Here is a 17266-nt window from a genome sequence, read left to right as displayed (position 1 = left end):
AATCACTATTTTAAAGATTACCTTCAGGCTTTGACCAAGTTTTCCCAATGAGTCTAAACATGCTTCCTGTGCAATATCATTCTAGTTCATCCAATGGTTTTCAAAGACATCTAAATTTGGTCAGACTTTTTCTTCACTTACTCTAAAACCCATGATTTTTCAGTATTCTCATCTGATTTAAATATCAGGGCATAGCATCTTGACACTTATTTTAAATAGGATGAGATAACTTGATTTATTCAAATGTCCCCCCTTTATACATTTTTTCAAAAGTATTTTCATATAGTTTCCCCAATTAGAATGTAAATTCTGCAAAAGAGGAATTTCTATTTGCTTTGTCTGCCTCCAGTAAATCCAATAATTAGTATCCCATATCACTAATAAATTGATGTATTCATATGACCTGTCCAGACACAGATCCAGTCATCTGTTCACACTTCCATATATGCTGCCAATCTTCTGTTCTAATTTTCCAACACCCAAAACATATTGGCCCAAAATAGTCTGCTTAGAAAGTTAGGTGGTCCCAAGAAGTCTAGAAAACTTCAGTTAAAAACAAAACAAAACAAAACAAAACAAAACCCCAACTTGTCTCCCAGTGGCCAAAAGAACAGCTTGACTGTTAAAACAAAGAAGTCCTAAACATTTAGCCATCTACAGCTATGTCAAGGTGTCAATGTACACACCACTTTGGTGGCTAATCTCTCCAAATTGAGAGTATACATTGTACTCTAAGCATACAATCCTCTGGAATAACTGACACACTTTATTTAAGAAGTATTCAAACTATTTTAAAGATATGGATAATTTTATTTCCATAAACATGATTTTTACAATTTATTAAAGGTGTGAATTAATCAATGTTTCCCCAAAGATCATGGAAAAGTAAAAATAAATACATTTTTTCTTATCTTATCCATTCACTCTTCAGAAAGTTAGATGTTTGAACTTCTAAATCAAGGCATAACTCAGGATTTTAACATATTTCATATGTGATTCTCTCATTATAAGTTTTTTACAACTTTGATCAAGCTTGTTCCAGTTCTACAAGGACTCCACCACAGTCTTTAGGATGAAGAAAAATGACTGGTTTGCCATGTGCACCTATTTTGGCCTCTTCACTCAGAATACGGATCTTCTTTTCCTTTAAATCTGTCACCGCTGCTTCTATATCATCCACCTTGTTAAAAGAAGAAAAAATGTTCAAGCACATAAGAACAACCAATCACCAAAACCTGACGCTGAAATGATCCCTTAGGAGATCATCTAAACCAGTTGGTGTCAGACTCAAATAGAAGCAAAGGCCATTAATGCACACATAAGGATCCCTGTGGACCATGTATTTTCTTAGTTTTGAAATGTAACATTGTATGTGTTTTTATTGTATGTTTATTTATTAAATATTTCCCAATTAATTTTAATCTGGTTTGGGTTACAATTGCTGTCTTCAGTAAATCATCTAATATACATTATAATCTTACTTTTAAATATTTACAGGGAAGGAGATTGCTGAATTTCCCTTTTTAAGAAACTGTAATATTTAAGAATTCTTATGGGCAAATTGTATAGATTGAATTAGATAGCCACTGATGTCCATTATGTGTCTCAGTTTCTATGCAATTCTTTCCTGCTATCAAGGTGCCTCATCTTTTATACTAAAAAAGCTAGGTCTTGACTGGAAAATCTTCATATGTTAATGGAAAGACTTTAGTTACCCAGTCACCAGGCCTGAATAAATCAACATGAATGGGTACTGAAAAAACTTGCAGATGTGAATGCTGAGCCAGAATCAATGATCTCTGAAAAATCTTATGAGAACAGGAGAGGTGCCACAGAACTGAGGAGTGCAAATGTCCCCATGACCCAAAAAGAGAAGAGGGCGGAGTCATCAAACTATAAATCTATGACATTTACTTTAAAACCTAGCAACATTCTTGAACATATTAAAAGTGATGAACTGTGACTATTTAGAAAAGGAAGAATGCTTTGGAAAAGCCAGCATTACCTCTAGTTTCATTTATGGAGAGAAAGTCAATATCTGTATGGTTCATTTCCTATAGAAGAATTCCTAGTTGCTTTGGATAATGATCCCATGCTTAGAATACCAAGACTTACATTAATTAAATTAATATTTATAAACTGTTTGAAAAGGGTATGATTCCTAGAGCTATCTTTGCCTTTTTTCTATTGCTCTGCCACATTCACCATAGAAATAGAAGAGGATGGAGGACTATTTTGTATTTTATTTCCATGGCCTCTCATGGCTAATGAATTCCAATGTATTGGTAGATATGAGTTAATGTTATATTAATAGACAAGCAGGGTCCAAAATGAAGAAATGATAGTCTGGGCACCTAAATAGCACTGTGGATAGAATTCTGGATTAGGATTCAGGACGATAAGTGTTCAAATTCAGTCACAATAACAGTAACAGGAAAAAAATGAAACAATTTGATAAAAATTACTGATAAAAACTGGACAGATGTCTAGACAAAATTAGGTTAGACTAACATCTCTTATTATATCCCAAGATAAGTTCTAAGTCAATATATAATCTAGGTATAAGAGGTCATATCACAAACAAGAAGAGATACAAGTAAGAACTTACCTTTTAGAATTATGGATAGGGAAGAGTTGAAGATTAAATAGGCAAAACAAACACTCAAAATGTTCAATTTTGACTATATATATATATATATATATATATATATATATATATATATATATCTTTTGGAGCATGGGGACATTTGCACTTCTCAGTTCTGTGGTACCTCTCCTGTTCTCATAAGAGATATAAGAAATTGATTCAACTTTATAGGACTAAACCATTCCCCTCAAAAAAATAAATATTCAAAGATACAAAGAGGAAGTTTTGAAAAGAGGAAATCCACCTTATCAACAGCAAAGTTTTTTTTTAATGCCCCAATTTACTAATATTTAGAGAAATGAAAATTAAGTAATTCTGAGGTTCTACCTCATATTCTCCAGACTGGCAAAACTGATAAAAAAGGAAAATGACAAATGTTAAAGGAACTATAGGAAAACAAGCACAGTAATACATTGTTGACAGAGTTGTTGACTGGTTTAGCCATTCTAGAAAGCAATTTGGAACTATACCCCCAAAATTACAACAATGTGAAGATGTGAATACCTTTTGACCCAGCTATATTATTATTATACCACTACTAGGCCTAATAACCCAAAAAGATCAAAGAAAGAAAACAAAAGATCTTTATGCACCAAAATAATTGAAGCAGCACTTTTCATAGTAGTCAAACATTGGAAACTAATGGGCCTCCTATTGACAAGCAGTTAAAACAAATTATGAATATGAAGACATATTAGTGTGCCATAAGAAATTATAAAATTGATAAGTTTCAGAAGAAACTGGAAAGCCTCTTATGAAATAATGCAGAGTGAAGTGAGTAGAACTAAAAGGACAATTTCTACAATAATCTATGTTATTGTATATTATAAGGGGGAAAACCACCAGAAAAAAAAAAAAAAGGGGAAAGACTTTAGTATTCATATCAATGCAATGATAAAGCATAAGTCCAGAACACTAAAAATGAAACGCAAACTTCCTACAAGAGAGATGATAAACTTTAAAATGTAGAGATAGACAAATATTTTCAGGTATGACTAATGTGAGAATTTGCTATATTCTTCAGGGTTATAAGAGTATTCCTTTCCTACCCTCCTTTCCTCTCTCCCTTATTTACTTTCCTCCTCCTCATCCTCCTCCTCCTCCTTCTTCTTCTTTTTTTTGAAAAAGAACCAGTTCAATTTGAGATGATGTTGGAATTCATATTGCAAAGGATTAAGAGAAAAGGAAAGAGAAAGTGGAGTTTAAAAAATCTTTTTTTCTTTTCCTAGAAGTTTGACTCTGAATAGGAAAGATGATCATTTGATAGAATGGTAAAGTCTAGTGAGAATGTTTTAAAGATGGGGGAGACTTCAACATGTTGGTAGATCAAGAGGAAGGAACCTGGATAAGGGTGAAGATTAGAGGAGGGGAAAAAAAAGGAAAAAGTAGAGAGGACGTAAAAAGTAATAATCTGCTAGACTGTGTAAAGGAGTTAGCCTTGGTGAGCCAAAGGCCCACTTCTTTATTAGAAAGAATAAAGGTGAAGAGAATGGGAGATGATGTCAAGGAACTATGAACTACAAAGAAGAGAAGGAGATCACAGCAAATAGTTGCTATTTCATCAGAAAAGTTTGAGGTAAGGTTCTTAGCTATGACACTAGTGGAGGGAAGAAACAGCAAAAAGATTTAAGGAGAGAATAAATTTTGAATAGTTGTCATGGGGAGTAGGATGGAGAAAGATTAAAAGAACTAACTTGCTAAAAGAGAGTAGCCAGTGAGATTATTCATATTCAACAAATGGTTTAATATAAACCTTAAGACTAGGTGGTGATCCTCTCATATGTCTATTTAAAATAAAATCTTAATTATTTGCACCTTCAGGAAATAAATATAGGTAGATATTTTGAAGATGGTCAAGATTTTGCCAAAGAGCTAAAATTCTTTATAATGATTTTAAATGGAAATATTTTGTAAATGTTTTCCTTATGCCTTTATAAAAAAAGTTCATTATTAATTTTAGTTATTATGTTATACTATATACACTTCTCAATGGACCCCCAAATTGTGGTTTCTGAATTTTTGTATATTATAGGATCTGAGTTTAGTTTATTTTTTTTAATCTTCTTTTGATGTCATTCATGAATTCTCATTGCTTATCAGAGTTTTTGAAACCTATTTCAACTAGGACTCCCTAGACAGGTAGGCTGGATTCAATATTGGAAAGTTCTGCTACGAAGACTCTCTACAGCTTGTTATTCTCATTCACAAGTTTCCTCTCAGAATAGCAGAATCTGAATCATATCCCTCAAATATCCCTCCAGCTCCTTGAAAGCATCAGGCTTTCAAAGCAATAAACACAGAATAGGCATATGATAAGAACATAAAAAAAGAAAATGAATTAACATTTGAGCCCTTCAAGGAAGAATTAGATTTTAAGTTCATGATTAAGAAATGAAAGAGGCAAAAGACATATATTATAAATACTTATTTCAAGAAGATAGGAGGCACTGGATACAGTGAATGTCTCTCTCTCTCTCTTACAAACACACACACACAGACACACAGACACACACATATATACAAACTGAAGTTGTTTATATGTTAACAGACAAAAATAGTTGGTTACTAATATGGAAGTAATTTCTAAATTTGCCTTCTTAGGTAGTCAAATCAGGTAGTTAAAGATAAAAACACTAAATTAGAGGAAAGGATAAAGATCAAATGATATGTATGTAATCACAATAACTTTATTGAAGCTATTGTGAATAAAATATTGATTCTGAAAAATGAGGAACGGATAGTCATTGATTCTGATTATTTTTTATAGAATTTATTGTAAAGTTGCTAGAATGAAAAAGACAACATGAAGTAAACTTTTTAGGGGCCTCCATGAAATGCTAGGGATCCAAGACAAAAGAGCCCCCAAATCATCTCAGCCAAAAAACATCCTTTACCAAATATGAAATAGCTTTTGGAAAAAAGAAGGAAAATTTACAGAGTTTAAATAAGTCTTTTAAATCTTTAGTAGTTATTCTTTAGAAATAGGAAAAATATATAAAAAGTAAGAAGGCATAAAAAGGAGATAAAAAATGATGCAAGCTAAAAGGCTGATTACAAAGTAACCATATACTAAAAAATAAGGTTAAGAGGGATGAGGGAAAAAAAAATCTGTACTGACTAGATTGCAAAGTTTCTTTCTTTTATTTACATGTCCACATGAAAGGAAAGAGTAAAATAAAGTCAAGGGCATTTTATACGTTTTTAAAGGTTAAACTTGAATGAAAGGCCCAGATCCTCTTTCTAGTACTAACTAGGATCAATATAACTGAAAGTTCCTAGCCAGCAATAAATTTCATGTTGAAGTTACTCTAAAATGACAAAAGAAACAGGGAAGATTCAGAAGTTCAACTGTAGTAAACTTTTTTTTTTTCACATAAAAGATACTACATCAAAGAGCTAAATCCAAGTCAATTATTAACAAGTAGTGGATGCATAGTGAAATAGATGACATCTAAATGTGCTAAATAAATTCATTTCATTCGTAAAGTTATTTCAATAGAGAGTTCTATTAATGTAGAAAATCATAATTGGCCAGATTGTCTCTCTCTTCCCCCTCTCTATTTCTCTCTTTTCCTCTCTATTTCATCACTATCACAATCAAAGGTAGTGAAACCATATGCCATTCCCAAGTGTAGAAGAGGTATTCTCAGTGCTGATAAATTGGCGGTAGCTATGACAATTGCAGAAATGAAAGGGATTGTTTCACAGAAGTCTTAAATGAACTGATAAGTGACATGAGAAGACCCAGGAAAATGATTTATACAATAATAATACTATAAAGAAATATAGTTCTAGAAAATTTAAGAGCTCTGATTAATGCACTGACAAATCACAACTCCAGAGAACTGATGTTAAAATGCTACTCATCAATGGCAAGGTTTGTGGATATTTTTCTATCTGAGCAGGTAAGACTAACACTGCCTTCTAGCCTTCCCTAAATTAAATGAAGCTGGATAGTATAATACTTAAAGGAACCTACTGTCCTTAAACAGCAATTAACAACATTTTTGGGGAACAATCTTTTAGTTAGCTGTGCAACTATCTAGTAGTAGTATAATACAAAACGCATACATGTGATTGTTGCTAATTCCATATGGAATGGAATCAAAAGTCTTATCCAAAGTCTAGGTATATCATATTGATATAACCACATGACATATGGAAAAGGAAATTAATTTGATTGGACACATTTTATGAAAATAAAATCATCCTATTGTGTGGCCTTGTCTATCCTATATTTTTGGAAATCAACTAATGAAATATTCTATATTGTCTCAGAGAGTGAAGGTAAGCTGGTTGAACTTTAATTGCTACAATCATTATTGTTCTTTTTTAAAAAGCTGGGTGGTATAATTATTGATTTCTAAACTCAGGCCTTTTTGCCTTAAAAAGAGTTTTCAAAAATAACCACAAATAGTATTAAAATAATGTCTGAAAACCCCCAAAAGAACATGTTATCAGGATCTGATGTGAATAGTTTTACTTAAATTTTTAAAATTTTGACACATTTATTTTTTACTATTTCTTTCTTTAGTTAATTTTCAACTTTACCATCATAATTAATTATTTGGTCATAGATTTTTTTCAAAAAATATTTTCCTTTCAAAATGAAAACACTTATAATCTGTTTTTTTTTAACTGATATAATTAAATAATATTTTCTTTGTTGCCTTTTTTATCTCTTACAGTCATTGTGTGTATTTATATGTTGTTTGCTTTCTTTCTTCAACTCGTTATGAGAAAATGTGATTTCTTTGTATTTTTCTGATTTCTGCCTCTGATGTCTTAGCTTCCAGTTTAGCCAAATGGATTTCATGCTGTTTATGTAGCTATCATTTATTTTTGTACATAGAATAGATGTTTGTGAGGCATTCAACTATCATAGACTCCTCAGTCTCTTAGAAACTATACTTTCACTCCTACTCATTGCCTCTTTCCTGCTATTGCCCTAAGTTTCCTAAACTTAGCTGTCCTTAAATGTTTTCCTTTTCTCCTTTTTCTAAAAGAGATCTTAAATTCTTTCATCTTGTGTTCAATATACTAAGGTTTCAATTCACCTTTAAATAAATCTTCAACTAAGTCTTTCTAATTAAAATAAGTTTACTACTTTACCTCCTGTGTAGTGATAACACCTAGATATTCTGAGGACCTGTTTGGTGAGCTAATGTTCTAGATGAACTAATAATACTAGCTCCAGTGAAACCTTTCTTTTTTTTTCTTAAAACTTTTTATTTTCAAAACATATGAATGTATAATTTTTCAATATTAGCCCTTGTAAAACCTTGTGTTTCAATTTTTCTCCCCTTCCCCCCCCACTCCCTCTCCTAAATGATAAGTAATTCAATATATGTTAAATCTGGTAAAAATATGTGCTAAATCCAATAGATGCATACATATTTATACAATTATCTTGCTGCACAAGAAAAATCAAATCAAAAAGGAAAAAAAATGAGAAAGAAAATAAAATGTAAGCAAACAACAAAGAGTGAAAATGTTATGTTGTGATCAACACTCAGTTCCCACAGCCCTCTCTCTCTATGAGTGTAGATGGCTCTCTTCATCAGAAGATCATTGGAATTGGCCTGAATCATCTCACTGTTGCAAAGAGCTGCATCTATCAGAATTGATCATTGCATAATCTTGTGACCATGTACAATGATTTCCTAATTCTGTTCACTTCATTTAGCATCAGTTCTCTTTAAGTCTCTTCAGGCCTCTCTGAAGTCATCCTGCTGATTATTTCTTATAGAACAATAATACTCCATAACATTCATATACCATAACTTATTCAGCCATTCTCCAACTGATGGACATCCACTCAGTTTCCACTTTCTTGCCACTACAAAAAGGGCTGCTACAAACATTTTTGCACATGTGGGTTCTTTTCCCCTTTTTATGCTCTCTTTGGGATACAGGACCAGTAGAGACACTTGGTGGATCAAAGGATATACACAGTTTGATCATCCTTTGGGTATAGCTCCATATTGCTCTCCATAATGGTTGAATCAGTTCACAATTCTACCAACAATGTATTAGTATCCTAGTTTTCCCACATCCCCTCCAACATTCATCATTATCTTTTCCTTTCACCTTAGCCAATCTCAGAGGTGTGTAGTGTGGTACCTCAGAGTTGTCTTAATTTGCATTTCTCTGAAAAATAGTGATTTAGATTTTTATATGACTAGAAATGGTTTTAATTTCTTCATTTAAAAATTGTCTGTTGATTTTCTTTGACTACTTATCAATTGGAGAATGGCTTGAATTCTTATAAATTTGAGTCAATTCTCTATACATTTTATAAATGAGACCTTTTTCAGAACCTTTGAATGTAAAAATGTTTTCCCAGTTTATTGCTTCCCTTCTAATCTTGTCTGCATTAGTTTTATTTGTATAAAAACTTTTCAACTTAATATAATCAAAATTATCTATTTGTGTTCAATAATTTGGCCACAAATTCCTTTCTTCTCCACAGATCTAAGAGGTAAACTATCCTTTGTTCTTCTAATTTGCTTATAATATCACTCTTTATTTCTAAATCATGAACCCATTTCGACATTATCTTGGCATATGGTATAAGGTTTGGGTCAATGCCTAGTTTCTGCCATACTAGTTTCCAATTTTCCCAGCAGTTTTTGTCAAATAGTGAGTTTTTATCTCAAAAGCTGGGGTCTTTAGGTTTGTCAAACTATAGATTACTATAATCATTGACTATTTTGTCCGTGAACCTAACCTATTTCATTGATCAACCAGTACCAAATGGTTTTGATGACTGTTGCTTTGTAATATAGTTTTAGATCTGGCACAGCTAGGACACCTTCAATTGCATTTTTTCATTAATTCCCTTGAAATTCTTGGCCTTTTGTTCTTCCAGATGACCTTTGATATTATTTTTTTTCTAGATCTGTAAAATAATTTCTTGGGAATTTGATTGATATGGCACTAAATAAATAGATTAATTTAGGTAGTATTGTCATTTTTATTATATTCACTTGGTTTATCCATGAGCCCTTGATATTTTTCCAATGATTATTAGATCTGACTTTATTTGTGTGGAAAGTATTTTGTAGTTGTTGAACACTTTCTTTTTAAAATATTAACAAAATGAATTTAATAACGTGAAATTTTGTTGGATATTAGCATCAAGTTCATTGGCTTCTATTTTCAAGTCAGTCAGTCAGTCAGTAAACATTTATTAAGTATCTACTATGTCATAGGCACTGTGGTAAAAAACTGGGCATAAAAATGCAAAATAAAGTCTCTGCCCTCAAGAAATTCACAATCTCATTGGATAGACAATAAGCAAGCAAATACGCACAAACAAATAATATACAGGATAAAGAGGATATTATTAAGAGAAGGAAAGCTCTAGAATTGAGAAGAGTTGGGAAAGGCTCCTTAGAGAAGATGGGAGTTTAGGTGAAATTTTATGGAAACCAAGACGTGGAAATGAGAATGGAAACTACTTTTCCCTCACTGCTGAGTATTGAAAACATTTGTCAGTAACCAGTTGCTAAGAACTTCTATTTCCCATTATCCCTCCAATTGTTGATCTGTGATCACAACTTCAAGTTCTTTTGTAATGTTCTGTTTCTCTCAATTGTGATCCTTCTCTGGGAACAGGTTTCTTGGAGGGCTTCTGGAAGTAGCCTTATTTTTAGTTCAGTTCAATAATCCCAAAATGCAGCCAAGAGTTAAAGTCCTTTACTGTCTCTTTTTCAAATCTTATCTCCAGGCATTTTATTTTCTCCTTCAAGCCTTGTCTCCTTCACCTGGGGCTTAGCTAACTTTCTTAAAGGTCTATCTCTCTCCTTGGTTCCCCGATTAGCTCTTGTCAGAATGTCTCCAGCCAGCTTCAGTCTCCAGCTCCTTCTGAATCCAAAGCCTCCAGCCAGCACGAAGGTTGAAATGGGAATGAAATCTTGACCCCTCCTTCCTGAATCCTGGCTCCTTATATCCTCCCAGAGAATGGGCTTGTGGGTATTCCCTGGGCTTGTGGGAGCTCCTTAAAAGTATGCTCTCTTAAAGGTGTGAAAGGTGTGAACTCTGAACTAGAGAACTGTTAAGTACCATGCTAAATTAGATAATTATATCCATTCCAGTGACTTAGCACCTTGTAAGAATCCTAACATTCTTTCAGTACTTTGGTCTGTGACTCATCTAGACTTGTAGACTTAAATTTATTTAAAATTGATAGGGGCGTCTCTACTATCTTGGACTTGAATTATTTCTTTACTGTGTTACTTTTATCTTTTCCAATTTGAAGAACATGATTCTTCAGGGGAAACAAAGACTTGCACAGAACTTGAGGACTTTTGCTTTCTGCCACTGAGTCTATCACTTTTTACTTCTTGCTGTTTGAAAAGGCATTCCCCAAATAGAACATAATTAATAAAATATTTTTTCTTCTTCTTAGCTATTTTTATGGATATTCGCTCAACTACCTTAAGAATATACTCAGCCTAGCACTATTCTCAAAAGTTTATGTAATTCTTTTATGTTAGTCTTAAATACCCTTCTATCCTCTTTTGTAGAAAGATGGGTTTCTTTGTTGACAATCAAAAGAAAATTTATTATTCTTCACTGAGAGAATTTATGATCATAGAGTCAGTATTTTAATTGTATTAACCATTTTTCTTTTAAGTTATACTCACTTTTATATTCTCTGAACATAGTACCATACAGATCTACACTTTTTAAATGTTTTCCTAAATCCTAAAATAATATCTTAACTATATTCTGCATTCTCTCCCCTCTAGATTACAAGCTACAAAATTATATTATCTATTTGTTTCCAAGGCTCCTTTCACTTATACATCAAATCAATTCTTCCTTGGTCATCAGAATTAAGTCCTAAATAGCAGTTTCTCTCTTTACCTTCTAAGAGCCTAAGCTAATGACAAGACTAGTCAAGAATTTAAAAGCTGCTATAGACTTAGCAAAGTGAAGGTATTGTCTGTAGGTATTGATACTTTTAAATATTTTCTAAGTATAGTAATGCCTCAGGAATATGGACACCAGAATTTGGAACCTCAAATATTCAAAATAGTACTAAGTTCAGAAGGGGAGGAAAGAAAGGAAAGAAGGTAGGAGAGGACCCTGAGGAAGGCCTTGAATTGAAGAAAACCGTACAAGGGAAAAGGCAAGAGAAATGAATAAAACCTAAGATAACCTCAACAAAGGCCCAAAGTTGATAAGTGGAAACATTCATTTGAGGAAGAGTGAATAGTTTAATGTAACTAGAGAATAGGGTATTTGAAGGGAAGCAGAGTAAGAGAAGGTTTAAAAGGAAGACAGAATCCAGATTGTGATGGGTCTAAAATGCTAAAGCTAAGGAATTTGTATTTTCGTAGAAAATTGGCAGCTTTTGAAGATTTTTTTGGAAAAAGTGATATCATAAAAGCTGTGCATAATGAAAATAACTCTAGAAGTAATGGGCAGGATGTGTAGGAATAGACTAAAGGTCTGAAGACCTATTAGAGCTTATGACAATTGTCATCAAGACATAACAAGAGCCTAAAATAAACAAATGCAGTTGATTGGGCTGGTATAGTGTTGGTTTTTCCTGATGGGTAGGTCTGGCATTTCAAAGCAACTATGGCAATACAAGGCTAAATACAATTAGTAAAGAAAAAAAATCACTAAGTCATGAAGCCAAAAAGAAATTCAAGGCATTTTTTAGGAAAATAATTTCTGAATATTCCAGTTATACAATGTTAATGGAACAATCAGTTAAACATTTACTAAGCACCTCCTATGTGCCAAGGTTTTGCTAGGAACTGGTTTTGCAAAGAAAATTAAAAGACAATCACTGCTCCCAAAGAGCTCAAAACCTAATGGAAGAAACAATGAGCAAAGAATTATGTACAAACATAGTATATACTAGGTTTATTTGGAAAACAATTAAAGGAGAAAAAGCATTAGAACTAAGTGGAATTGGAAAGGCATCCACATACACATGTATATGTTTACAAATTATATATGTGTGTGTATATGTGTGTGTTACTATGCTAATAAAATTTAAAATTATGAGATAAAGATAAAGCAATTAAAGCAAATGAAAGTGAGAAGGCAGAAATAAAGGGAGAGAATATCCTAGGCATAAAGTACAGCCAGTGAAAATGACCAGGAGATGCTGAGTGGAGGAACATTAAGAAGTGCATGTTTCTGAATTGAAGGATATGAACAGTGGGGTGGGGAGTGGGAGGCAGAGCAGAAGAGTATAAGGCATAAGATATTGAATGGAAAAGGTCATAAAGGGCTTTGAACACCAAACAAAAGTTATAGGCAACTGTAGAAAATTGAGATAGAAGAAAATTAAATGACTTGTTCAAGGTCACACAGCTAATAAATATGTGAGGCTGGAAGTGAATTCAGAAGTCTTCTTAAATCCAGACGTAGGACTCTACCTACTGAACCAACTCACTGCCTCTGATAGTGAGTTAATTTGGTAGGCATAAAATGGTTGTAAAGCATGAATGTGTAGCATGCTTTTAGGATTTCGTTTCAGCAACACATGTGAAGGGGAGAAGGCAGTAGATGGTAAATAGGACTATCCAATGTTAAGAAGCTTGACATGGTCAACAATATGAAAAGGGGGCAAAGGGCATATAATAAATGAGGTCAGTATAGAACTGAACAAGTTTACCCTGTCAAGAAAGGGAAAAGAGGAAAATTTAGCAAGTGCAAGAGTGATAACCTAGAACCCAAAAAAAAAAAAAATAGATGGAGGGATTGAATGTTAAGATCATTTCAAAACTGCATGCTTATCTAAAAACAGCAAAGCTAATCTATTTCTAGATTTAACTAATATTTATTAAACACATAGTTATTAAGCTCTGTTATATGATAGGTACCAGAGTTACAAAGAGAAAAGGGCATAATTTTTGCCTCCTAAGAGTAAAATTCATCCTAAAGAAATTGGCTTATTTTCTTGAAATAGTTTTGTCATGTTCCTTTTTGCCAATGATATTTCTCAATACAATCAGTAAATTGATGGGGAAAAAAAGGTTAGGAAAAGTGAGACCTATGCTCAACTTTGCTTCTAACTCATGATCTATTGATTACTTACATGTTTTCTACCTCAATTTCTCTATTTGCAAAATGAGGAAATTTATCTTTTCCCTCTCAGAAATGTTATAAGGAACTGAGATAATGTCTATAAAGTATCTATCAAGTATTAGATTTAAAAAAACTGCAGTGAACCCTAGCTCTAATATTGTTAATGAAGACTATTATATAACACTAAGGCATTAATTAACCAGATCTTTTTTACTACTATAGATCTAGAATTCCAAACTTCTTTAAGAGCATTGCATATAGGTACACACATATATATGCTTACAAATTATATATGTATGTATACATATGTATATTTATGTATGCATATGTATAATTATGCTAATAGAAATTTAAAATTATGAAACAAAGATAAAATAATTTAAATTTTTAAAAAATTTTATTTCTTAAGAATTAAATCTCCAAAAGAGAGCAATGTAATTGAATATCTTTCATTATTTTTGAGATCTTTGTTTAATGCTTCATAATAGTAACTAAAGATATGGTTCTAAATTTTATTATTTTCTTTCTTCATCCCAATACATTGTTTTGCACATGCTATGAAGTGAGAACATTTTGGAAATCACTGTCCTTGACCATTAAAAATCTATAGATATCTCCTTTATTACTCTCTTGACATGAGAGAGACATAATGAATCATGTTTTAGTAACCCTCTAGAGGTTATAAATTCATTGTGTTATTTCAAGAAAACACTATACATACAAGAAACTTGAAGTCAAAAAGAAAGAATGAATTAAATGGAAAATAGTTAGAACTTATTTCTAGATACTTTAGTCATTCAATTAACTTTTTAACATTTCCATGACATATAAATTCCTCTGCTTTACTCACAAGGGTATTAAAAGACTTAATTAATGATTGTAATGAGTTTTGAACTCCTGGGATGTGCTACTAATACAATTTAAAAGTTTTTTCACTCATCTATTGACCTTAATCTTGATCTGAAGTCCTTTTTCTAAGTTAGATGTAGAACTCTATGGAAATCTTGTCATCTTTTATAGCTTTTAATTTTACATGAGAAGTTTTCAATTCATACCTATGTTGAGTGAATATCTAAATTAATAAAATAAGTTTTAATTGCATTTGTACCCAATGATGCTACCATAGCAACTAAAAATTAGGGGATTCTGTCTAAACCCTCAATAGTATTTCTGAGTGCTACTTATTAATTCTAATCCACTAATTGCTTTCAAGATTGTTGCACCAAGACATACAGAGAATGGTTCCTAAAGTTTTAATACTAGGTGATTGATAAATCTGAAGCATGATTAAAATATTCTACTCATGATAGAAAAAATAGGGAATAAAAAGAACTTGAAGAATCATTTTCCCCTTAAATAAGGAATATTTTAATGGAATTGGCTTTACAAAGAGAAAGGTGCCTTTGGACTTTTGCTAAAATTGATATCACTATATGAACTGTTTCCCTTCCCTCCTCAAACCTTCCAGAATGACTCTCTAATCACCCTCCAGGTCAGGATCGTATTTTCCAATTTCCTGAGAAAACAAAGGCCATTTGCCATAAACTCTGTTTTCTCCCCTCTTCCACATCTCACAATTCTATAACATCATTCTCTAATCTTCCTTCCCCTACTCTGATCTCTGATGAAGAGTGGCTCTTATCTTTGCCAAGGTCAACCCTTTAATCCCCATATTTTCTAGCAAATTGTTCCCACAATGATGCCCTCATTCTCCCTAATCCTCTACCCTTCCCAATCTACCAGTTCCTTCTAGGTACTTACAAATACACCCATCTTACCTTTCCTTAAAACAAAAACAAAAATATCTCTAGAACCTTCCTCCTCAGGCTATTGTCCTATATCTCTCATCCCCTTTCAAGTGCCCTAAAATAAATTGTTTATGTCTTTTGCTTCCACTTCCTTTCATCTTATTTTCTTTAAAGCGCTTTGAAATGTAAAAAAAAAATGAACCTGATTTCTCCAAAGTTATCAATGATCTTTTGACCAACAAATTGTATGGCCCTTTCCCAGTTCTCATTCTTCTGGACCTATCACACTGTTGACCATTCTCTCCTCTTTGTTGTTTCCTTCTCTCTGGACTTCCATCACTGTATTCTTAGTTCTTCTCCTACTTGGTTCTTCCTCAGTCACCTCTGCTGTTTTATTATCCATTTCAAGCACCCCCAACAATGACTATCCAAATCCATTTCCTTCCTTCCTTCCTTCCTTCCCTCCCTCCCTCCCTCCCTCCCTCCCTCCCTCCCTTCCTTCCTTCCTTTCCTTCCTTCCTTCCTTCCTTCCTTCCTTTCCTTCCTTCCTTCCTTCCTTCCTTCCTTCCTTCCTTCCTTCCTTCCTTCCTTCCTTCCTTCCTTCCTTCCTTCCTTCCTTCCTTCCTTCCTTCCTTCCTTCCTTCCTTCCTTCCTTCCTTCTCTCTCTCTCTCTCTCTCTCTCTCTCTCTCTCTCTCTCTCTCTCTCTCTCTCTCTCTCTCTCTCTCTCTCTGTCTCTCTCTCTGTCTGTCTCTGTCTCTCTGTCTCTCTCTCAATTATGATTCTTCTATCTCTATGTCCAATTTTAGTCTACCTCTGAGATCCATTATTTATTGGAAAGTTTGAATTAAATATCCCACTGGTACACTGAATTCAATGTGTCCAAAACAAAACTCATTGTCTCCTCCCAAACTCACTCCCTTTCCAATCCTCTCTATTTCTGGAAAAGGGAACATCATTCTTGCTGTCGTCCAAATATTCAAGTTTGGCATCAGTCTCAACTCATTTTCCCTCACTCCAGTTATCTAATAAGTTGATTGATGGTACAAATGGATAGAGCACTGGAGAAGGAATCAGAAAGATCTTAGTTCAAATTTAACTTACTGAATGAGTAACCCTGAGTAAGTCAATAAGTCTCTATTTGGGTCAAGTTCCACATCTGTAGAAAAGAAAAAATAACTCCACATACCTTATATGAATATTGTGGGGATAAAATGAGATAATATTTGTAAAGCACTTTGCAAGCCTTAAACTATCATATAAATATTAGCTACTATTAAATCTTGTCTTACTATTAGATTTTGTCTTTTCTACATCTGCGATATCACTTGAATCTATTTCATTCTCTGTATTCACATGGCTGCCACACAGGTATAGGCTTTCATGATCTCCTGCCTGGCTTATTGCAATACTTTCCCAATTATTTTCCCTGCCTCAAATCTTTTCTTACTCCAAACTATTCTCCACAAAGCTGCCAAAAAGATTTTTCTAAAATACAGATTTGACCATGCCATTCTCCTAATAAATTTAGAAGGCTCTCTATTACCTTTAAGGAGCAAACATAAACTCCTCTGTTTGGTATTTAAAGTTCTTCACACTTTGACCCAGCCTACTCTTTCAGATTTATTACAAATATTCCACTTCACACACACTGTAGTACAGCTAAACTGGTCTTCTTACTCTTGCTCATATATGGCACTCGATCTCTCATCTTTGTTCTTTTTATACTAGCTGTTTCACATTTCTGGACTGTATTCTCTTCTCACTTTGTCTTTATAGAGTTCCTTGTTTTATTTCTTCAAAGCTCAGCTCTAC

General features: G+C 33.1%; 1 protein-coding gene across 1 annotated transcript in view; it reads right to left on the bottom strand.

The window, feature by feature from the left end:
* Window positions 1-789: 789 nt before the first annotated feature.
* MCEE (methylmalonyl-CoA epimerase) overlaps window positions 790-17266 on the bottom strand; it is a 24258-nt gene continuing 7781 nt past the window's right edge. The window contains exon 3 of the mRNA XM_074294970.1: window positions 790-1180. Within this exon, the coding sequence (XP_074151071.1) occupies window positions 1028-1180 (153 nt within the window). The 3' untranslated portion in view covers window positions 790-1027. The remainder of the gene's footprint in view (window positions 1181-17266) is intronic.

This window comes from Sminthopsis crassicaudata, chromosome 2, assembly GCF_048593235.1.
Source record: "Sminthopsis crassicaudata isolate SCR6 chromosome 2, ASM4859323v1, whole genome shotgun sequence".
In the NCBI taxonomy this organism is placed as follows: Eukaryota; Metazoa; Chordata; class Mammalia; order Dasyuromorphia; family Dasyuridae; genus Sminthopsis; species Sminthopsis crassicaudata.
This window is presented reverse-complemented; position numbering and strand designations above follow the sequence as displayed.